The sequence below is a fragment of the Gopherus flavomarginatus genome, chromosome 11 (assembly GCF_025201925.1).
Source record: "Gopherus flavomarginatus isolate rGopFla2 chromosome 11, rGopFla2.mat.asm, whole genome shotgun sequence".
Lineage (NCBI taxonomy): Eukaryota > Metazoa > Chordata > Testudines > Testudinidae > Gopherus > Gopherus flavomarginatus.
In genome coordinates, this window is record NC_066627.1 from 20850548 (window position 1) to 20874546 (window position 23999).

At 44.3% G+C, this 23999-nt stretch overlaps 1 protein-coding gene across 3 annotated transcripts in view; it reads right to left on the reverse strand.

Annotated features, from left to right (window-relative positions):
* The window catches only part of MMP24 (matrix metallopeptidase 24), a 352153-nt gene that overhangs the window by 269385 nt on the left and 58769 nt on the right, over window positions 1–23999 (reverse strand). For 2 of the 3 annotated variants that reach the window (XM_050918604.1, XM_050918607.1), the window contains one exon: window positions 1795–1911. The exons of the other annotated variant lie outside the window; for it this stretch is intronic. In XM_050918604.1, coding sequence (XP_050774561.1) covers window positions 1795–1911 — 117 coding nt within the window. The remainder of the gene's footprint in view (window positions 1–1794; window positions 1912–23999) is intronic. 3 annotated transcript variants of the gene reach the window in all.

Genomic DNA, 23999 nt, shown 5'->3' on the forward strand with positions numbered 1-23999 from the left:
AGGACCTTGCATCTGACTGTATTAAAATACTCTGTCTGATTTTGTCATAACCATAAAGGGAAGGGAACAGCCCTCCTGTGCACAATACTATAAAATCCCTCATGGCCAGAGACACCAAAATCCTTTTACCTGTAAAGGGTTAAGAAGCTCAGGAAACCTGGCTGACACCTGACCCAAAGGACCCATAAGGGGACAAGATACTTCCAAATCTTGGTGGGGGGAAGTCTTTTGTTTGTGCTCTTTGTTTTGGTGGTTGTTCGCTCTTTGGACTAAGAGGGACCAGACATCAATCCAGGCTCTCCAAATCATTCTGAACCAGTCTCTCATGTTTCAAACTTGTAAGTAACAGCCAGGCAAGGTGTGTTAGTTTTATTTTTGTTTTCTCAACTTGTAAATGTTCCTTTTTGCTGTGAGGATTTTACCTCTGTTTGCTGTACCTTTGAACCTAAGTCTAGAGGGGTTTCCTCTGGGCTATATGAATCTGATTACCCTGTAAAGTATTTTCCATCCTGATTTTACAGAGACGATTTTTACCTTTCTTTCTTTAATTAAAAGCCTTCTTTTTTAAGAACCTGATTGATTTTTCCTTGTTTTAAGATCCAAGGGGATTGGATCTGGACTCACCAGGAATTGGTGGGGGAAAGGAGGGGGGATGGTTAAACTCTCCTTGTGTTAAGATCCAAGGAGTGGGATCAGTGTTCACCAGGAACTTGGTGAAGAAGTCTCTCAAGGCTGCCCAGGGAGGGGAAGGTTTTGGGGGGAAAGAGAGTGTTCCAGGTACTCAGAAATCTGGCTGGTGGCAGCGAGACCAGATCTAAGCTGGTAGTTAAGCTTAGAGGTGTTTATGCAGGTCCCCACATCTGTACCCTAAAGTTCAGAGTGGAGGAGGAATCTTCACAGAGGACCTTGCATCTGACTGTACTAAAATACTCTGTCTGATTTGTCTTAATCATTATTTACCATACCACCAATTTTTCTGCGATCTGCAAACTTTACCAGCAACAAGTTTCATGCCAAGAATAGATGCCTGCAGGACTTGATTAGAAGCATCTCCTTTGGATGATAATTCACCATTAACAATTACTAGATATTTTTCTATAGTTCCATTATCATGAACTTACACAATATAGATAATTTTAGAAATGTTTTCACTAAGTTTGTGTAGCCTGTAAAAAGTAAAAGTTAGACTGAAACTCCATTCAGCTAAAACCAATGATTTCAATACTTCATTTAGTTTTAATACAAATGTCATAAAATGTTTGCAGAAAATTCTTGGCAGTGTTCATTGTGACTCTGGACTTGAATACATACTCAGAATATTAGATACATACAAATAAATATACAATTAAGACATTTGTTTATTATTTTAAAGTGACAAAACATTTTTGAGTGCTTTGCAGAACAAAAAGAAAAGACATTCATTTGTAATATTCAGTACCACCTCTGAAAAAACTGTCACTAAAAGGCATTCAGGGTTTAAATGACATCATAAAAAAGCAGGTAGGAAAAAAATAATTGTTAGGTAGCACTTTTGATTATGTCATTTAAGCCAAGGGCCAGATTTACAAAGGCACCTAAAGATGCTGATATGCATATGAATATGAAATACCTTAAATAATTTTGGAAATGGGATTTAGACTACTAAGTCACTTAGATACTTTTGAAAAAAATTACCTTCCATGTTTTTCTAAAGTTCAGCAGGCCGTATGCATGAAAAGACATTTTCACTTTTCACAGCTCAATATAAAATCTATGTCAAACTATGCTTCACCCTTTAAAAAAATTAGAATATACCTGTATGTTATATGTTTCTGCCTCCATTTTTGTCCAGTTAACGCATATCGCTTATTCCTTCGGCTATGGCTTATATGGGGATGATCAGGAACCCCACATCGAGGCTTCTTCATCCATCTAAAAAAAAAAGCCCAAAATAAATGACTGGTGAAAAGGTGCTAAATCTGGGAAACAAGTTAGATGTGATTTTTACTGTTCGTTAAAATTGGCTTGACTCTCGGTTTAGTCTGAACCAGGGTTTACAAGAACAAGGAGAATGACCTTGTCCAGCAAAATATAAAGAGCGTATTGAGCAGAATGTTTTAAGATAAATCAAGGCCATTTGCACGATTCCCCAAAAGACAAAAAGGTTTGGTTAAAAACTCTTATCTACGCTATGTAAAACAGTGTATCGTGGGAAAGTGGAAAAGAAGTAAGAGTTAGTTCTGGGAAGTCAGACGGTAAATGGATTTTGAGAAGAGACAGGAAAAGATTCCTAGAAGCAGAAGGAGACAGAAAGGGGAAAAAAGAAGGGAAATAGGATGTGACTGAGAGGGTGAGGCTGAAGGTTACTGATGTAAGTCCAGCAATGGGAGTAGTCAAGAATGTTCAGGGTGAAAAGCCTACGCTGGAAGTTATTCCTATTGGACCTTGTTCAGTAGAAGCTGAGGACTGATAGTTCAGTATTGTAGTCACACACACACTCACTCTCTCTCTCTTTCCCCCTCCCCAGTCACAGAAAGGCATACCTATATCCTTGAGGGTATGTCTGCACTGCATCTGTGACCAAGACTCTCAAACTAAGTCCACAGACTTTCTTAGTGGGATTTTCACTAGCATGCTAAAAATAGCAGTGTAGACATTGCTTTGAGGCTGTGGCTTGAATTGGAGGTCCGCATCTCAAGCATCCACAACACCTACACAGCTATTTTTAGCACAGTAGCACGAGCCCTATAGATGGGCCTGTCCACACGGCCTGGAAGGCTTGTTCCCAGAGGCAGCATAGACATACTCTCGGACAGTTGTTTAGGAGAGCTGATGGTGTCTACCAGTTCTTGCAATGTCCATGGACTGAATCATAGATTCAAAGACCAGAAGGGACCACTGGGATCATCTAGTCTGATCTCCTGAATAACACAAGCCATAGAACTTCCACAAAATAATTCCTAGAGCAGAGCTTTTAAATCTTGATTTAAAAATGGTCAGTGACAGAATCCACATGACCCTTAGTAAATTGGTTAACTATTCTCATTGTTAAAAATATATGTCTTATTTCCAGTATGAATTTGTCTAGCTTCCGCTTCCAGGTATGGGATATAGTGTTATACCTTTGCTAGACTGAAGAGCAGATTATTAAATATTTGTTTCCCATGTAGGCATGTATAGACTATAATCAAGTCACTCCTTAACATTCTCTTTGTTAAGATAAATAGATTGAATCTATCACTATAAAAGCATGTTTTCTAATTCTTTAATCATTCCTGTGGTTCTTCTCTGAACCCTCTCCAACTTTTCAACATCCTTCTTGAATTGTGGATCCCAGAACTGGACACAGTATTCCAGCAGCAGTCGCACCAGTGCCAAATACAGAGTTCAAATATACTCTGTACTCATCCCTGAGATTCCCATTTATGCATCCAAAGATTGCATTAGCCCATTTGGCACAGCATAGAACTGGGAGATCATGTTCAGCTGATAATCCACCACAACACCCAAATCTTCTTCAGAGTCCCCCATCCTGTAAGTATGGCCTAATTTTTTTATTCCACCATGTATACATTAACATTTAGCTGTATTAAAATACATACTGTTTGCTTGCTCCCATTAAGTGATCCAGATTGCTCTCTATTAATGATCTGTCCTCTTCATTATTTACCATTCGCCCAATTTTTGTGACATCTGCAAACTTGTATCTGTGATGATTTTATGCTTTCTTCCAGGTCATTGTTATAATGTTAAGTATGAAGGGACAAGATTAGATCCCTGAAGGACCCCATTGGAAACACATCTATTTGATGATTTACAATTTACAGTTACATTTTGAGATCATCAGTTAGTCAGATTTGAATCAATTTAATATGTGCCATGTTAACTATATCGTTTTAGTTTTTAAATCAAAACATTGTGTGGTATGAAGTCAAATACCTTGCAGAAGTCTAAGTATTTTACATCAACATTGTTACCTTTATCAAACAAACTTGCAATCTCATCAAAAAAAGATAGCAAGTTAGTTTGACAGGATCCATTTTTCACATATCCTTTTGAATTATCATTAATTATATTAGCCTCCTTTAATGCTTTATAAATCAAGTCCCATGGGAAAAGCTGTATACCTTGTCCATGAGATCAGTCCATGGGAAAATAACTGATGCAAGCCAGATATAGGTAGTGAGGTATTCTGTCTTACATTTCCAGCCAGCTGCCTCATCTTGTACCTGGGGCCACACCTGGACAACACTAAGGCCTGGTCTATAGTACATAGTTAGGTTGATACAAGGCAGGTTACATCAACCTAGTTGTGCATGTGTCTATATTTAAATTGGTCTCCCACCGCTTGGAAGCCCCCCTCTTATGTAGACATAGTAACACCACCTCCACCAGCAGCATAGAGCCACAGTTGATGTACTTAAGACAACGCAGTGTGAGTGCTGACACCGCCTTACTTATGTTGACCTAAAGTGTCCTCCAGCAGCTGTCCCACAATGCCCCACATAGACTGCTCTGGTCACCACTGTGAATTCCACTGCTCAGTGGTCACTGGGACTGGAAGCTCCTCGACCCCTTTACAGCTCTGCAAATTTTTGAAATTCCTTTTCCTGATTGCCCAATGTGGTGAGCATACCTAGCAGATCTCCACTGCTGAATGCCCAATTGACCACACCAGCTACACGTTCCAGCCCAGTATTTTCCCCAGGAATTGAAATGAGGAGGGGTTGAATTTACAAGGGGGTGAGGGTCAAAGGTTGAGACCATGAAGGTGAATGTGGACTGTATGGCACCATAGTGAAAACTGAAAAATGTTTCACAACTATTTTATTAGATTTAACTCATGTTTTAAAATCATCACACAAATTAAAGTTGGCTATTCAAGCGTTCTGTGAAGCACTACATTTACATCCATCATGGTTTCTTGTTGAAATTTTGTACAACTCTGTTAATTAACTTCTTGAATGCAGTACGTTGATCTTTGGTGGCTTCTCGTGTGTCTGGTACTTCCAGTCCTTCAACTGGTATGATCATTCGCTCATACACATAATCAGGCAGAAGGCGACTTCTTTCAGAACACAAAATTCTATTCAATGACAAAAAAGAACGCTCAACTGTAGCTGCTGTGACTGGGTGCAGCAAGAGATAAATTCCTACTTCTTTCAACTCACGAAACACAGCAGAAAGATTGGGTCGAACCACTAGTAATGATAAAAAAGAAGTTGAAGTCAAATCTTCATTCATTCATTGTGTGACATTCCACTCTGTGTTCAAATTTTCTATTCTGTCCTGATCACATGGCAGACGCATTGTTGGCAGTGCCTCACTCCACTCAACTGTTGGTGTTTTATAAGACATGCATCTGTAAAAACTACACAGAGGTTGAGTAGAATCTAGAAGTTGCTGTTGTAGATTAGTAAGAATCAAGTCTGTGCTTTTTCAGCTGACTTAACAAATATTTCTTGTCCTCTTCACTTGATGATTCAATGTAAGTGCCTTCATTAGTCAATTTCTGGACTGAAGTCTTTGCTTTTTCCAGTATGCTTTCAATGGATAGCTCTCTGATCCAAGTGTAGCTTCTACTGGTGGACAAAGATCTAATATAGTTGTAGCAGATGCCTGGATGGCACTGTTTAATAATCCAAGCGATTTCAACAGTAGACTTACAAGATAGAGAATGGCAATTGTTTTCTCTGAACGTAGTAACAAAACTAGTCCACCAGCCTCACTATTTAGATCTGTCCCATCCTGGTAGATATTTTCCAAAGCTAGGGATAACCATTGCAGTAATTTTAAGACAACAGCCAAGGATCGGTCATGAGAAAGCCAGTGGGTTTTCCGAGGTTGGACAAAGGGTATGTCTTCACTACCAACGTTAAAGCCCTGAGTAGTCACAGCACCAGCGCTAGGAGCGAGCTCTTCCAGCACTATTGTCATAAACAGATAGTTAAGGGTTAATGTCTCTTTTACCTGTAAAGGGTTAACAAGCTCAGTGAACCTGGCTGACACCTGACCCAAAGGACCAATCGGGGGACCAGATACTTTCAAATTTTGGTGGAGGGAAGTCTTTCTTTGCGTTTTTTGTTTGTGCTTTGTTCTCTCTTGGGGCTAAGAGAGGCCCAGACGTGCAACCAGGTTCCTCCAATCTTTCTGAAACAGTCTTCCATGTTCAAAAGAGTAAGTATTAGCTAGAAAAGGCGGATTAGATTTATGTTTGTTTTCTTTATTTGCAAATGTGTATTTTGCTGGAAGGATTTTACCTCTGTTTGCTGTAACTTGTATCTTATGCTAGGGGGGAGGGAGTCCCTCTGGTCTATGTAAAGCTGAGACCCTGTAAACATTTTCCAACTTGATTTTACAGAGATAATTTTTACTTTTTCTTTCTTTAATTAAAAGCTTTTCTTTTTAAGAACCTGATTGATTTTGTCCTTGTGTAAGACCCAAGGGGACTGGGTCTGAACTCACTAGGGATTGGTGGGGGGGAAGGAGAAGGGGGGAAGGTGAATTTCTCTCTGTTTTAAGATTCAAGGAGTTTGAATCACAGTAATCTCTCAGGGTAACCCAGGGAAGGGAAAGCCTGGGAGGGGAAAGGTAGGGGAATGGTTTATTTCCCCTTGTTTTAAGACCCAAGGGGTTTGGGTCTTGGTCTCCCAAGGGAAGGTTTTGGGGGGACAAGGAGTGCACCAGACACTGAAATCTCTGGTTGGTGGCAGCGCTATCAGATCTAAGGTAGGAATTAAGTTTAGAGGAGTACATGCAGGTCCCCACTTTCTGGACGCTAAAGTTCAAAGTGGGAAAGAGACCCTGACAGCTGTAAAAAAACCCACCCCCACGAAGGCAGTAGCTACACTGCCACTTAACAGCGCTGAAAGTTGCATCGTTCAGGGGGGTGTTTTTCACCCCACTAAGCGAGAAAGTTTCAGCACTGTAAAGTGGCAGTGTAGATAAGGCCTAATTTGAACTTCAGTCCCCGAGCATCTTCTATTTTTGAGTTGTTCGGTCTTTTTGAACTCTTGTTGAAAAAAAAGAGTATAACAAAGACATCAAATTTATGGCTTTTTAAATGTCTTTTGAAGATTCTGCCACTCATATTAATGCTAGTTGAGTAGATTATAGAACCACAGAATCCTAGGACTGGAAGGGAGATATGTGCCTTAGGTCAGCGGTTATCAAACTTTAGCAACCCAAGGACCCCAATATTGATTTAAATTTTTTTGTGGATCCTGAAGCCAGTTTCTAATTTTCTCCAAGCCCCACCCCCACTCCACCACTTCCCCCACTCCACCTCTTCTCAGCCCTGCTCCACCTGTCCCTCCTTTTCCCTGGCTCTTTCCACCCCCTCCTAGTGCCTCCTGCATGCTGAGGAACAGCTGTTCCGCGGCATGCAAGAGGCACTGGGAGGGAGGCGGAGGAGTTGATCAGCAGGGCCAGCAGCCCTGGACATGACTTGCGGACCCCCTGGAGTACCCTCCCAAACCCCAGTATGAGAACCTATGCCTTAGGCTAATAAGAACTGTGAAGTGTGCAAACACATGAAGAACTGAGATTAGAACTCATGGGCTCTCTGTTAGTAACTCAGTGCAACTTACCTTGGCTACAGCATATTGAGTGCTCCTCAAAAAACTGTTTATCACTTTACTGAGAATATTTGACAGACCTACAAAATGTGCGAGTATCACATAAGATGGCAAAGTAATATCTTTTATTGGCTCAACTTCTTTTGGTGAAAGAGACAAGCTTTTGAGCCACACAGAGCTCTCTCTCTCTCTCTCTCACCAACAGAAGTTGGTTCAATAGAAGATGTTACCTCACCCACCTTGTCTTTCTAATATCCTGAGACTGATACAGCTACAACTACATCGCATACATAAGTTGTGTAACACATAGCAAGTCTGCAGAAGGCTCAGAAGACATATTTTACAAATGGGATTATGGAGAGGGAACTCTGAAGAAGTAGTTACACTTTTTCTAGGGTTGGTTAAAATTATATCCATTTTACAACAAGCCCTTTCCTTCCAAAACAGAACAAAATAGCCACAGCTAGAAATTTTCCACGAAATAATACATTCTAAACAATACAATCCAATACCTGTCATTTTGGCGGGGGGGGGGTGTTTCTCAATTTTTAAACTTTTATCCCCCCAACTGGAAAAGAGCTGTTGAAGGAGATGGAGTAAAACCATTAAAATAGTTTTATTTTTTCCTCTTGAAAAAAGAAGAACTTTTGAAGGTATTAAAGTGTTTCTGTGAAACATTTTGCATTAATTGAAACACCATTTTCCCCTCATAATTTGATTTTAGTGAAAAAATTCTGACCAGTTTTCTAGTTTTTTGGAAGACTATTATAGTATTAGGACGAACTATATATAAGAAAAAAGAGGAAACATTTCAAAAAAGTAGGACTGTCGATTAATCATAGTAAACTCATGCGATCAACTCAAAAAATTAATCGTGCTTAAGAAAATTAATCACAATTAATCACACTGTTAAACAACAGAATACCAACTGAAATTTATTTGAATATTTTTAGATGCCTTCTACATTTTCAGATATATTGATTTCAATTACAACACAGAATACAGTACAGTGCTCATTTTATATTATTTTTATTATAAATATTTGTACTGTAAAAATGATAAACAAAAGAAATAGTATTTTTCAATTCACCTCATACAAGTAATTTAGTGCAATCTCTTTATCCTGAAAGTGTAACTTACAAATGTAGATTTTTTTTTGTTACATAACTGCACTCAAAAATAAAACAATGTAAAACTTTAGAGCTACAAGTCCACTCAGTTCTTCTTGTTTAGCCAAGTTTGTTTACATTTGCAGGAGATAATGCTGCCTGCTTCTTATTTACAATGCGACCTGAAAGTAAGAACAAGCATTCGCATAGATAGCCGCTGTTGCTAAACCAGGAGGCCAGATATGCTAAACCAGGGATGGGCAAATTACAGCCTGTGGGCTGGATCCGGCCCGTCAGGGCTTTGGATCCGGCCCGCAGGATTGCCATCCCCGTGGCACCACGGGGCTAAGGCAGGTTTCCTGCCTGCCCTGGCCCCGCACCTCTCCCGGAAGTGGACGGCACCACATCCCTACAGACCCATGGGGTAGGGAAGGCAGAGGGCTCAGCGCGCTGCCCTCACCTGCAGGCACCACCCCCCACCCCCTGCAGCTCCCATTAGCCGGGAACAGGGAACCATGGCCAATGGGAACTTCAGGGGAGGTACCCACAGGGGAGGGCAGCGCATGGAGCCGTCTACCCTTTCCTCCCCCAGGGGCCACAAGGATGTGGTGCCATCCACTGCCGGGAGCGGCACGGGGCCAGGGCAGGCAGAAAGCCTACCTTAGCCTCATTGCGCGCTGCTGCCACCCTGGAGCCGCTCAAGGTAAGCGGTGCCGGGCTGGAGCTGGCACCCCAAACCCCTCTTGCACCCTATATCCCAACCCCCTGCCCTGAGCTTCCTGCCACATCCTGTTCCCCTCCTGCACCCCGTTCCCCTTCCGAGCCCCCTCGTACACTCCGTACCCTCCTGTGCCCCAAACTCTTGCCCTGAGCCCCTTCCTGCACACCGCACCTCTTCCCACACCCCAACCCCCTGCCCCAGCCCTACATTCTTGACCCTGCATGCAATTTCCCCACCCAGATGTGATGATGCTCGTTAAAAAAAAATAATGCATTAATTAAATTTGTGACTGAACTCCTTGGGGGAGAATTGTGTGTTTCCACTTCTGTTTTACCCACATTCTGCCACACATTTCATGTTACAGCAGTCTCAGATGATGGCCCAGCACATGTTCATTTTAAGAACACTTTCATAGAAGATTTGACAAAACGCAAAGAAGGTATCAATGTGAGATTTCTAAAAATAGCTACAGCACTCAATCCAAGGTTTAAGAATCTGAAGTGCCATCTAAAAATTTGAAAGGGACGAGGTGTGGAGCATACGTTCAGAAGTCTTAAAAGAGCAACACTCAGATGTGGAAACTACAGAATCCAAACCACCAAAAAAAGAAAATGAACCTTCTGCTGGTAGCATCTGACTCAGATGATGAAAATGAACATGCATCAGTCCACTCTGCTTTGGATCATTATCGAGCAGAACCCATCATAAGCATGGTCGCATGTTCTCTGGAACGGTGGTTGAAGCATGAAGGGACATATAAATCTTTACCGCATCTGGCACGTAAATATCTTGCGCCACCCGCTACAACAGTGCCATGAGAATGACTGTTCTCGCTTTCAGGTGACACTGTAAACAAGAAGCAGGCAGCATTATCTTCTGCAAATTGTAACCAAACTTGTATGTCTGAGCGATCCTCTGAAGTAGGACTGAGTGGACTTGTAGGCTCTAAAGTTTTACATTGTTTCATTTTTTACATTTGTAAGTTCAACTTTCATGATAAAGAGATTGCACTACTGTACTTGTATTAGATGAATTGAAAAATACTATTTTTTTTACAGTGCCAATATTTGTAATAAAAAATTAATATCAAGTGAGCACTGTATCCTCACCAGATTGACTGGAAAAGCTAGAGAGGTATTTAATGGAATGGAGTTATATGATGCTATGAATTATGTAAAGTTTAAAGAAACTGTATTGCAAAGATTTGAGTTACTCCTGGGTCTTACAGGCTGATATTTAGAAATGTTAAGCTATCTGATGTTACCTATGTTGAGATGGCTCATATACTGCTTGGGTATATGAAAAAGGCGATTAAGGGGGCAAAGTCTTATGATAGTTTTGATAAAATGATTGATTTATTTGCTATGGAACTGCTAGTTGAAATAGCCTCTGATCATATCAGAGCAGCAGTGTGTGATAAAAACCTGATACCATTTTGAAAGCTGCAGAAATTGCTGATGCTTTTGTAGAGATAGAAACTGCGAAAGGCATAAGCCTCAAGGTAAAAACAATTCCTATTCATCACAGTTTAAGAGACAGGATGGGTTCAAGAATAGGACTAGCTCCAAATTTGCTAGAAAATCTTATACAAACCCAGAATTTAAAACCTCTCACCCCACAGGAAACACAGTTAAATGCCACCTGTGTGGAACTGTTGGCTATATAAAGCCATTGGCCAAACCGTAGGAACAAAAACACCCCAAAACCAGCAATGCCCCAACCCTCAATCAATTTGAATGCAGTTACTTTAAGCACAGAGACTAACCAGACAAATGCTAACTCTGCCACCTTGAGTCCAAATGCAAACACTGCAGGTGTTAATGCTACCACTTTAATAATCCCCGACGGGAGGGATGAATATACACTCACTAATTATATTAGGGCTGAGACATGGAGGGGTAATGAGGAATTCATAGAGTGCCAGGGCCAATAGGATTGTGTGTACTAGATGGAGAGATTCCCAGGTTGGACAGTACCTTAATTAAAAAAGAATTAGTCCGGGAGGAGGATTATTGCCAGATCAAAGCATGAGCCGGCTGGTACTTTCTAAGTACCATAGAACCTCAAAGATATGAGCACCAGAGTTATGGACTGACCGGTCAACCGGACTCCATGTGGAACCAGAAGTAACCAATCATGCAGCAGCAGAGATTCCTCTTCCCCCCACTCCCGAAAAGAGGAAATACTGTACTGTGCCTGTATTGCATCTTAAAGGTAGGCACATCTAGGCTGCCTGTCCCCAGCCACACCCGCGGGGCAGCCACTTACAGCTAGGAGGTGAAGATGCTGGCACTGCCAGTCCAAGGCAGCCAGAGCTGCGCTGGGGTCTGCGCCAATTTCACCCTTTCACACACACCCGGCCGGGATGGGGACAAGCCTGCAAACTCAGTCTGACCTGGAAAAGAAGCTGCCAGTGCTGAGGAGAGAGCTGCTGCTGGGGCCTGGCCTGGAGAGTCAGCTGCTGGAGCTGGAACCCGAACTGCGCGTTGTTCAGAGTTATGAACATTTCAGAGTTACAGACAACCTCCATTCCCGATGGGCAAAGGTGCCCTTAGCAAATATCCACTTAGATTGGAAAGATTTTAGGGGTAACATGATAGTGGAAGTAAGGGAACTTCTCCACGCAGACTTTTTGATCGGAAATGACATTGTAGTTGTGACTAGTAATGTCAATGTCATAACCAGGCCACAAAGAAAATATGGCTCTGATATGCATATGGGTGACCATTTATAATATTATTGATACCGATATTACAAAATTGCAATGAATCTTATACAAGATATTCCATGTAAGGTATCAGTGGAAAAGTTATCATTTGCTGAATATGATACACTTTTTTATATGTATGTATCATATTTGTATCGTGAGTTATAAATTTGTGTGGTATATCTGTATCTCAAATTTGTACTGTATATCTGGGTGGCACCCCCAGACAGATGAGCATCAGCACTATCCAGCCTGCTTGATGGCCTATCAAGGGCAATCAGCTGTACAATGGACCAATTGAGAGAATCCAGGGGCTATGCCTATGAGTCAGCAGGACATGTAGGGACACGCCTGTGGACCGGGCAGGGCTGTGCAACCACTAGGCGAACTAGGCGATTGCCTAGGGCGCCAAGTGGTTGGGGGTGCCAAAAAGCAGTTCTCTGGCTCGGCAGGGAAGGAGACGCCTTCTGGAGGCACCGGAGAGCCAGAGCCTCCTGCTTCCTGATGCGGCAAGCCCCAGCCATGGAGGAGTCAGTGCAGCGCAGGGGTGAAGCAGCCCTGCAAAGGCGACGGCGCTGCTAGCAGGGAGCAGCCGCGCCCCCTGCCCCTCCTGTGGGCCAGCATCCTTCCCCAAAATAATTCCGACAGCGTAACATTTAGGGAAAAAACAGTTACCTACCATTCATAACTATTGTTCTTTGAGATGTATTGCTCATGTCCACTCCATGCTAGAAGTGTGTGTGCCCACATGCATGGCTGCCGGAAAAGTTTTGCATTAGTGGTAGCCATAGGACCGGCTCTGGCATCCTCTGGAGTCCCACAGTCATGTGCTAGTATATGAGGTGTCACCAGCCCTGCAGCCTCTCAGTTCCTCCTTGTTGTCAACTCCAACAGCGGGGACGGAGGGTGGGTCATGGAATGGACATGAGCAACACATTTCAAAGAACAATAGTTACAAAAGGCAGGTGACCGTTTTTTCTTCTTCAGGTGCTTGGTCGTGTTGATTCCATGCTAGATGACTCTGGAGATGGGTTCAGAGTTCATGGTCATGTGGACTGCAACACTGCTCTACCGAAGCTGGCATCATCCTGTGCCTGCTGGGTAATGGTGTACTGGGACTCAAAGGTGTGGACTGAAGACGAAGTCTCAGCTCCACAGATGTCCTGTATCGGTACCTGCGTGAGGAAAGCTGCTGATGAAGCTTGCATTTTGGTGGAATGGGTGGTCATGACAGCTAGCGGTGACACCCCTGTTTACTCATAAGAAAACTTAATGCATGTGGTTATCCAAGAGGAGATTTTCTGGAAAGAAACCGGCAGGCCTTTCATCCTGTCTGCTATGGCGATGAAGAGCTGTGTCGACTTACATAAGGATTTGGTTCTCTCGAGGTAGAAGGCTAGCACCCGTCTAACATCCAGGGTATGTAATATGTATTCCGCACTGGATTTGTGAGGCTTTGGAAAAAACTCCGGCAGGAATATATCCTGATTATTGTGGTCTGTGACACCACCTTCAGCAAGAAGGCTAGATGGGTCTGAAGCTGGACCTTATCCTTGTAGAACACCATATAGGGTGGTTCTGATATAAGTGCTCTAATCTCGGAGACTGCGGGCCGAAGTGATTGCGACCAGGAAGGAGACGTTCCACGAGAGGAGCAGCAGAGAACACAAAGGGGGGCCCCTGAGCTTTAAAAGTACCAAATTCAGGTCCCAAGGTGGGATCGGATCACCAACTTGAGAATAAGATTTTTCAGAAATCTGATTGTCATATCATAGGAAAAGACAGATCTGCTCTGAATCAGAGGATGGAAGGCCGAGGTGGCTGCCAAGTAGACCTTGACTGACAAGGAGTGCCAGACCTTGGTGCTTGAGATGCAACAGTTAGTCAGGATGGAGTGTAGTGAGGTTTGGTCAGGAGACAGATTCTGGTCCAAGACCCAACATGAAAATAGTTTCAATTTGGCCAGGTAGGTAGCCCTGGTGAAGGGCTTTCTGCTACCCATCAAGATCTGCTGGACTTGATCTCCACATTCAGTCATGCAGAAGCCACGCTATCAGGTGCAGGGATGCTAGATTCGGGTGTAGCAGACGGCCATGGTTCGGGACAGCAAATCCAGTTGGAGTGGGAGCTCTAGCAGCGCTATTATCAAAAGCTCTAACAGCGTGCCAAACCAGTCATGGCGTGGCCATGCCAGAGCTATCACTCTGTCCCGCCTGATCTTCAAGAGGGTTCTGTGCACCAGTGGTATCCGAGGGAAGGCATACATCAGTGTTCCCGAGCATGGGAACAAGAAGGCATCAGACTGGGAGCCTCTGTCGAGCCTGCTGACTGAGCAGAACTGGTGACACTTCCTATTTTGTCTGAACACAAACAGGTCCATCTGGGGAGCGCTCCCATCTCTGTAAGATGCAGCTGAGCACCTGTGATGGAGCAGAAAGCAGGGTGGATTTGACCTGGGAATGTTGCAGGAGAATTACATTGGGAATGGGGGACTTCCCTCGAAGGAAGATTGCTGAGCTGTAACCTGAGCCAGGAGGGGGGTTGGGAGAAGTGACACCTTTTGGCCGAGAGACTGAACAAAGGAGAGGAGGAGCTGGAGTGAGGGGGAAGAGAGCTGCTGGAGGAGTTTTTGTTTTCAGTCGTGGGCTGTGTGATGCAACGCAGGGAACCCCAAGCTGGGGTCTAAGCTCCCTGAACCCACCAGGACTTGATTAAGGGGTTATGGTTGTACCTATCTGCTCCACTTGGGACTGTGTTCCTGTCATCTAATAAACCTTCTGTTTTACTGGCTGGCTAAGAGTCATAGTGAATCTCAGGAAGGGTGCAGGGCCCTGACTTCCCTACACTCCATGACAGCACCTCTGGGTGGACAGATCACTTGTGGAGAGACAAGAGAGACCAGCTGAAATCTATTAACACGTTTTTGGTCCCCTGCAGGTGTGAGGCCACTAGATGAATGTCATGCTGGACGTAGAGTCCCACAATAGGAGAGCCTTTTGGCACAGGTCTGATGAGTGGGATCCGCCCTACTTGTTGATACAAAACATTGCCGTGTCCCGATGTACTGTCCGTCAGGATTTGGACAACCTTGCCTTCCAGAAAACGGAAGAAAAGTTTGGCAGGCCAGACGTATCACCTTGAACTGCCTGATGTTTATATGCAGGGAGTGATCTTCCTGCAACCAGAGACCCTGCCTGCTGATGTTGCCGAGGTGGGCTCCCCACCCCAGATCCAATGCGTCAGAGATCAATATCACTGCAGGACACGGGGCCGCAAAGAGAATTCACTTCAACACCGATCGGAGCTCTGTCCACCACACCAGGGATGACAAGATGTGCGATGGAACCATGACCACCAGGTCCAAATCGTGTCTGCCAGGGCATAGATCAAAGCCAGCCACAACTGCAAGAGTCTGAGATGCAAGGCACACATGTGGGACCACGTAAATACATGCTGCCATAAGGCCCAGCAGCTTGAGGCACATCCGGGCAGTTGTGACCAGATAGGCTCTCACGTGGATAATGCAGTCCGACATGGCTTGGAACCAGGACTCTGGCAGGAAGGCCCTGGCTTGGGTAGAATTGAGCAATGCTCCTATAAACGCTATCTGCTAAACTGCAGTCAGAGTTTACTTCTGCTCATTTATAAGCATGCCCAGATCCTGACAGGTGGACCTCACCAAGTCGAGGCTGCACTGCACCCGGGCTTGTGACCTGCCTCTGACCAGCCAGTCATCGAGGTATGGGTGCACCCCAAATGTCTCAGGTAAGCAGCCACTACAGCCATGCACTTTACAAATACCCTTGGAGCGGCTGAGCAGCCGAAGGGTAGAGCTATGATCTGGTAGTGATGTCGGCCTTCTACAAATCAGAGAAATCTTCTGTGCCCATGAAAAATGTAAATCTGGAAATAAGCATCCTTTAAATCAAGGGTGGTATACCAGTCTCCTGGATCCAGAGAGGGAATGATGGAGACCAGGAAGACCATGTGGAACTTCAACTTCTTGATATATTTGTTGAGGCAACGAAGGTATAGAATGGGTCTGAGGCCCCCTTTGGGATTAGGAAAACTGCAGGGCGTACCCAGATGTTATGCGGTTTAGCATCCAATGGTCCAAGGTGATTCAGGCTCATGCAGCAAGGCAAAGGGACAATCAGTTTAAAAATAAAGGGGGGCCTGAATCCAGGTGTGAGTCCGGTGTGAAGTCCTCGGGTACACCCTCAAAATGTCTGCCACGGGGCATCTGAGCGTCAGGCCCCAACTGGGTGACCGAGGAGAATGGAATGGGAGGATGATGTTTGTCTCTGTCCCTTCTCCTGTAGGAGATCTGCCTGAGGGGACTTGAGAACTTCAGTGGTATAGGAGGCCACAAAGGCTTTCTGGAGGCTGATAGCGTGTACCACCCCAAGGAGCAGAGCATGGCATGGGAATCTTTTGGGCCGTGCAGCCTGGAATCCGTTTGCTTGGAAAACAGAGCATTACCCTCAAATGGGAGGTCCTGGATTGAGTGCTGTACTCCCAGGGACACCCAGAGGACTGCAGCCACGAGCTCCATCTCATCAAGACAGCAGAAGCCATGGACCTGGTTGCAGAGTCCACCGCATCCAATGCTGTCTGGAGAGAGGCCCTGGCTACTGTTCTGCCCTCCTCCAGAATAGACCCAAACTCCTGTCTGAGGTCTTGTGGCAGGGAGTCCTTAAATTTCCCCAATGAGCCCCAGATGTAATTATCTACCCAGCAGTGCCTGCTGGTGAGATATTCTGTGCCAGAGACTGACAGTCAAATAAATTTTCCTCCTGAAGAGGTCCAGTTTCTTAGCATCCTCGTTTTTAGGTATGGTGCTCATCTGTCCCTGCCTGTCCTGCTCATTCATGGCGGACACTACGAGAGAGCTCAGGGGTGGGTGGGAATATAAGTATTCACAACCTTTGGCAAGCACATAATACTTCTTTTCTGCCCTCTTTGAAGTTGGTGGCAAAGAAGACAGGGGCTGCCACAGGACTTTGAACACCTTGCGCACCTCATGCTGAGGCCACTAGGATGCCAAAAAGGCTGTTCACCTGCTCTGCGAGCTCCTCAGCCTCCAACCCCAAATTTGAGGCCACCCTTTTAAGAAGTTCCTTGTGAGCCCAAAAGTCATCAGGAGGAAGCGGGTGAGAGGGGCCCGTGACTGCCTCATCAGGGGGCAAGCAGGAGAACAGCACAACTGAGGGACAGGCTGGGACACACTGCCTCTGGAGAAGCCTCACTTGTTACCGACTTCTGCCGCACAGTACCAGCATCAGAGTCCGAATCTCGGTCCCATCCTGGTGCCTGACAGTACTGCAGACCGCTTCTGAGAGGGGCCCATAGAAGAGCTTTGACAGTACGACCCCAGCATCATAGGGAGAGCCCATGGGTTTGAATATGGCTAGTATGACCTTGTGGCCAGGCGCCCACTGCAGCCCCCAGTAGAACATCTGGCACCGTCAATGAGCCGTGCCTCCAGGACTGGAAGATGGGCTCTCTCTTGGATTCTAGGAAGGATGCCTCCCTTGGGGACCAGGGAGGGGCCATCGGTGCCTCCCTCTGTCAACCATAGCCCAAGGTCTGGGAGTGGTGCTGCAGGGAAGGTGACTTGCAGTATTGCGGAGACTGGTACTGTGTGGATGGAGACCAGTGAGGGTATAGTACTTTTTGACAGGTCTACCCATTTCATAATTTTTCTCTCTCATATGCTTAAATTTAATTCTTTGAGTAGTGAGTTCTAAAATGCCTAACCTGTCCTGGCTGGAGTAATCATCCCACTAGTAACCTTTTAAAAATATATATCTAGGTTTTTTGTTTCTACTGGTGGCGCATTACCTCGATATGGTGCACATAACAAAATTAATTCTGCACGTGGATGGAAAAAATTAGAGGGAACACTGACCACAACCCCTGATAAATTGTTCCAATGGCTAATTACCCTCACTGTTAAAAAATTATGCTTTATTTGCATTCTGAATTCGTCTAGCTTCAACTTCCACTGGAGTGTGTTATGCCTTCACCGGCTAGCTTGAAGAGCCCATTGTCATGATTAAATATTTGTTCCCCATGCAGGGTACTCAGACTGTGATTGCATCACACCTTAACCTCTCTCTTTTTAAGATAAATTGAGCTCCTTGCATCTATCACTATAAGGAAGGCTTTCTAATCCTTTATTCATCCTCGTTGCTCTTCACTAAACTCTCTTCAAATTTATCAACATCATTCTTCAATTGTAGATCCCATAACAGGACACAGTATTCCAGCAGAAGTCACCCCAATGCCAAATACAGAGGTAAAATAACCTCTCTACTCCTACTTGAGATTCCCTTTTTTTATGTATCACAGGATTACATTAGCCTTTTTGGCCACCCCAACCCCCAAATCTTTCTGAATCACTGCTTTTCAGGATAGAGACCCCGTCCTATAAGCATGGCCTACATTCTTTGTTTCTATATGTATATATCTGGCTGCATTCAAATGCATATTGCTTGTTTGCACCCAGCTAGTGACCTGCCCCCTTTGTTATTTACCACATCACCACATTTTTTGTTTGTTTGGTCATCTGCAAGCTGTCGGTGATTATTTTATGTTTTCTTCCAGGTCACTGATAAAAATGTCAAATAGCATAGGCTCAAGAACCAAACTCTATGAGACCTCATTAAAAACACACCTGTTCAACAATGACTTCCAGTTTACAATTACATTTTGAGACCTCTCAGATAGATTTTAATCCATTTAATGGGTGCTGTATTAATATGGTATTCTTTTTTTTTAAAATCAAAATGTAATGCAGTACAAAATCAATTGCCTTACAACACTTACTTTTACCAGCCAAACTTGTAATCTCACCAAAAAAATAAAATCTAGTTCAACAGGATCTATTTTCCATAAACCCATGTTGATCTGCATTAATGATATTATCCTCTAATTATTAATCAAATCCCATATCAACCTCTCCATATCAACCTCTGATAATTCTACTATTTTCATAATGGATCAACACCATTGCTAGGATTCCTTTTGTTCCTAATATACTTCAAAAACTTACTATTGGCCTCAACTCTGCTGGCCACAGATTTCTCCATGTGTCTTTTGGGTTCCCTTATCTATTTTCTACAATTCCAAGCATCTGATTTATAGTCATTATTAACAACTTCCCCCTTCTTCCACTGTATTTTTTTCATTGCTGACATCACTTCCCCTGTAAACCAAGTTAGTTTATTAACTAGTATAGCCCTCTTCCTTGATTGTGGCTTTCTGGGTATCTTAAACAGTTCTCAATTACCACTCACATTTTTCTGATTAAATTCTTCCTCCCAGCTGATTTGGTCCATAATTCTTTTGAGCTTTGTGAAACTGGCCCTCTTAAAGCACCACATACATGCATTACTGGTTAGGGCTTTATTCTGTTTGCACATTATAAATGTGCAAAAGTCATGACCACCAGTACCCAAATCATCATCAATTTACAGTTCTGTGATCAATTCCTCTCCATCTGTCAAGGCCAGCTCCAATACTGAATTTCTCCATGTTGTATACAACACTTTTGAACTAGGAAATTGTTTTTAAATATTATAAATGACAAAGGATGTTTTAGTACAGGTGGCATCAGATCTCCAGCACATGTCCCCACACCTTAAAGTCCCACATGATCTCTCATATTTTTTTCATACACATTATAGACAGATGCATAAGGAGCTGGTTATCCTAATCCCTAATGTGATTTGGTGGTCTGTAGAAGACACTAACTAATGTCCCCTTCTCATGTTTCATCTGTTAGGACATTGATCCATGAGCATTCAGGGTCATTTCTTCTGAGCTGTCAGTGACTCGGAATTAGGTGCTGCCATCTTTCACACAGAGTGTCACCTTTTTGCCAACTCAATGCTTCCTAAATAAGATCTTAATCATTGATTTTAACATTTCCATTATGTGACTCAGCCCACCACATTTCAGTAATATCATCTGGCTGAAAGGCAAAATACAGACTTCTTCTATTCCACTCTGTTTGGGGTAACTACAGGTATGTCTACATTGCTATGTAAGCCCAGGGTTAGTGGGACTCAAGTCAGCTGACCCTGGGTTACAGAACCAGGGCTTCAGCATCTACTGTTTGTCAACTTTACATAAGAATTTTCTAAAGCATTCTTGAACCCAGGGCTCTGGCATCCACACTGCAGCACACAGACCTGAGTCAAACCAGCCATATCCCAGACTTTCTAGTGCCCTCCTGAAACATGGGCCACTCTGGCCCTTTAACCATGATGCACTGTGGAAGAACTTGCCCACTATGCATGTTAGAGGAAGTTTGAACAGCCTGCCAACACAGCCTGCTGAGTGGTCACTTTGGTCTGTGCACTCCCAGCTACCAGAGCCAGGAACATGGAGGAGGTGCCTTTTGAAGTACGTCTCTTGCTTGGGCTTTCACTCCTGTGTCAAGAAACGGACAGAGCTTCCAAGAGGTGCTGGTGGACATTTCAATGGCATTTGCTGACCCACCAAAGGCACCTGACAGAGCTGATGAAGTAGAATTACCCAGGCACGGCAGACTTGAACAAGCTGACACTGCTCACGACACTCAGTATAGCCACTGGAACCCCATACACAGACTGGCGCTTTTGGCATAGGGCCACAAGCACAGACTGGTGGTGATCACATCATCATGCAGACTTAGGACAATCAGCAGTGGGTCCAGAACTTTCACATGAAGAACGCAACATTTCTGGAGTTTTGTGAGCAGCTTGCCCCCACCTTCCAGTGGGAAGACACATGCGTGAGGGTACCCTTGCCAGACCAGAAGCAGATTGCTATACACGTCTGGCAGCTGGGTACCCCAGACTGTTACAGGTCACTTGCCAACCAATTTGATGTTGGGATGCTGACTGTGGGTAAAGTGGTGGAGGAGGCTTCTGATGTACCTAACTGTATAGAGGAACAGTGTTTGCTTACCCTAATTCCTAATAGTCCCTGGTCATGTGTTTACCTTTATTATTTTAAAATATACATTGTAGGATGTGATGCAGTTAGAGCAATAAACTTTCTTGATTACATAAGATGCTTTATTTATAAACAAGTACAACATTCACCCATTACCAAGAAGGCCAGCTGCCATTACCTCACCAGTAACAGGTTTTAAAAAAAAAAAGTATATGAACAAGTATAAACAGTGAAACCATGTACAAGCCAGAATCCCCCCACTGTTGCATGTCTCCTGACCCCCCCATTCTTCTTTCCCCATATGCCACACACTTGATGCCAGGGGAGAGGGTGGAAACGTCCACAGGGGAGGGGGGTCAAGACAGAGGACTGCATGAGGCTAAGATGACCTGCCCAACTGCAAGGGCCAACCAGCCATGGAGTTTTCCAGGCTGTTTCTGGGGACTCAGGTTGTGGTGTGGGTGATACAGCAGGAGCCAGTACTCCTGCAGTCATTATCAATATCAGCAGCTCAAACAATTTTCTCTGCTGACGTGTCTTCCTATTCCTGCACTGAAACCCTGTCCTCACTCTGTGCAGCCAGCCTCAGCCTTTTCTCTAGGCATTCCTCTTCTCTAGCCATAAGTCCCTCTGTTTTTGACAATGGACCTGTTTGTTGGCCCTGTCCAGAAATCCAACCATAAGTTCATCATGGAAACATATCTTGGAACAGTCTGTGAAGATACATAAGGGCAGGCTTCTACTGAACTGTAGGCAAGCTGTGGAGGTACTGTAGCCAGTAGAGGTTGAAGAGTCTAGAACAGGATAAGACAGAGAGGGTTAGTGTCTCAAATGGCTCAGTGCAGGAGCTCAGAAAAAAATCCTTATGGAATTTCAAGGATGTAAAATGTTACTTTTCCAACTGAACTTCAATACATTGTGAAAGGGATGCTTCAGTGCACAGACACTCCCTGGACACAGCCTGGTCAATCTCAGTGAAAGAAGTGCAGAGACAATAAATTAAACATTCAAAGTTGTTTGTTTTCTAAAAACAGAAGAACTACTTGGGTTGGGTGAGGAGGAGAAGGGGCAAGGAGGCTGAGAGTGGCCTTGCTAAGAAAAAGCTTTGTCTATCATTTCCAGCCTTCCACATTTTGGAGGACATTGCCAATCAGGCACCACAAGAATGGTTATGGGAGATGTTATTTCAAGCTGCCAGTGGGAAACATGCATTGTATGCAGCCAAAATATTCAAACGTATAGTGACTAAACAGCATAGCTCTGAGTGGATTAGCCTGGTCAACTACCAAGGTAGCCATGGAAAAATATGCCTTTCCCCAAAAGCTGACTATCTGGAGTTCCTGCTTCAGGGAAAGTTTGCATCTATCAGCACCTAGGATTGGGTCAGAATTCATGAGGGAAACAGGATGCTGTGATATCTTGCACATGGCGTAGCCAGTTAAGATTGCATGCAAACACACAGAACTCCGTGGGCATCCCCCCTACACTTCCTCACTCCACTCCGGCACATTCCTAGGCACATTTTCATACCCAACTTGAATTTGGGACAAATGCTTTTGTCATCTATGGATCACATGTACTACCTTTACCTGAAATGGACTAGATTTGTGATTGGAACACATTTCTGCCCTGCCCCCTCCCACAGTTCACTGTTTACAGGAAGCTCGTTACACAACTGAGTGTTTACAGAACGAGCTACTTACAGGTATGGCAGTGTAAGGTTATTTTAAAGACACAGGTACGCCCTAGCAAAAACCTGTATTTTTCCAGTAAAACTTCACTTTCAACTCATTTTTACTGTTTGCATTTCCCAGTCACAATTTTGAACTCCATGTGGCTGTGCACGTAGTGGGAGGGGAGCGTGACAGAGAGAGATGCCACTGAGACAATTCGCCATTAGAGGATACACACTGCTAGCCAGTTGGTTCATGTAATGGAAATCCCTCCTTTCCTACATTAATAAACACTATAATGGAGTCAGAAACTTACCAGACTCCAGGGCAGCTTCTGTCCATCTGTATCTGCTACAGGCTCTGCGGTGGGCTGATCCTTGGGAGAAGGAAGGGGGACATCAAACAGCTCCGCTAAGTATGGCCCCAAGATGTCCTGCAGAAGAGCCTCCTGTAAACTGTTTTCAGTAACAGTCACTTTGCCAGCCTCACTCTGTGCCTACTGCTGGCTCCTATCACTCCCCATGCTGGATTCTGGGGCTAACAGGGCGTCATCTCAGCTGATTAGGTCTCATACACCACCACTGGCTGCATGCTCAGTGCAGAGCTCAGCACTTCATCAAATTCCTTGTAAAATGGGCACAATGTTGGCAGCTTACCCCAAGATGCATTTCTGGTCCCTGGTTTTGCTGTACTCACTCTTGAGATGGTTAATGCACTCCCTGCACTAGTCTGGTACATTAGCAATGCGGCCAGCTTCTTCGCTACCTGCTGGTATGTGAGATCATTCCTGGTACTCTTACTGAAGTCCATTGTTTTGCTGGCCTCGCACCAGAAATACACCAGAATCTGGCTTTGCTCCTGTGACCAGAAAGCAGCACACTTTGCAAAAGGCTTGTTCTGCTCAGTCTCCATTGCAAACAGAAGGCTCTCCAATGGTATGTTTGCATCTCAGTAATCAGAAGACAATGGGGGGCTTAATGCTGACTGACTGCGCTGCTGCAGTACACCCAGGGGGCTTGCTTCTGTTTTCAGTGGCATCAATTGAGATTCTTGGGATTAAAAAGACAAAGGAAGTTGGCCCATAGGATTGAGGGAAATTTAGAGCAGACTCCCTGCTCCCGAGTCGTGGGGAGCTGCATCTACACTGCAACGCTCTAGGGAAGGAATAGGCAACCTATGGCATGCGTGTCGAAGGTGGCACGTGAGCTGATTTTCAGTGGCACTCTCACTGCCTGGGTTTTGGCCACTGGTCCAGCGGACTCTGCATTTTAATTTAATTTTAAATTA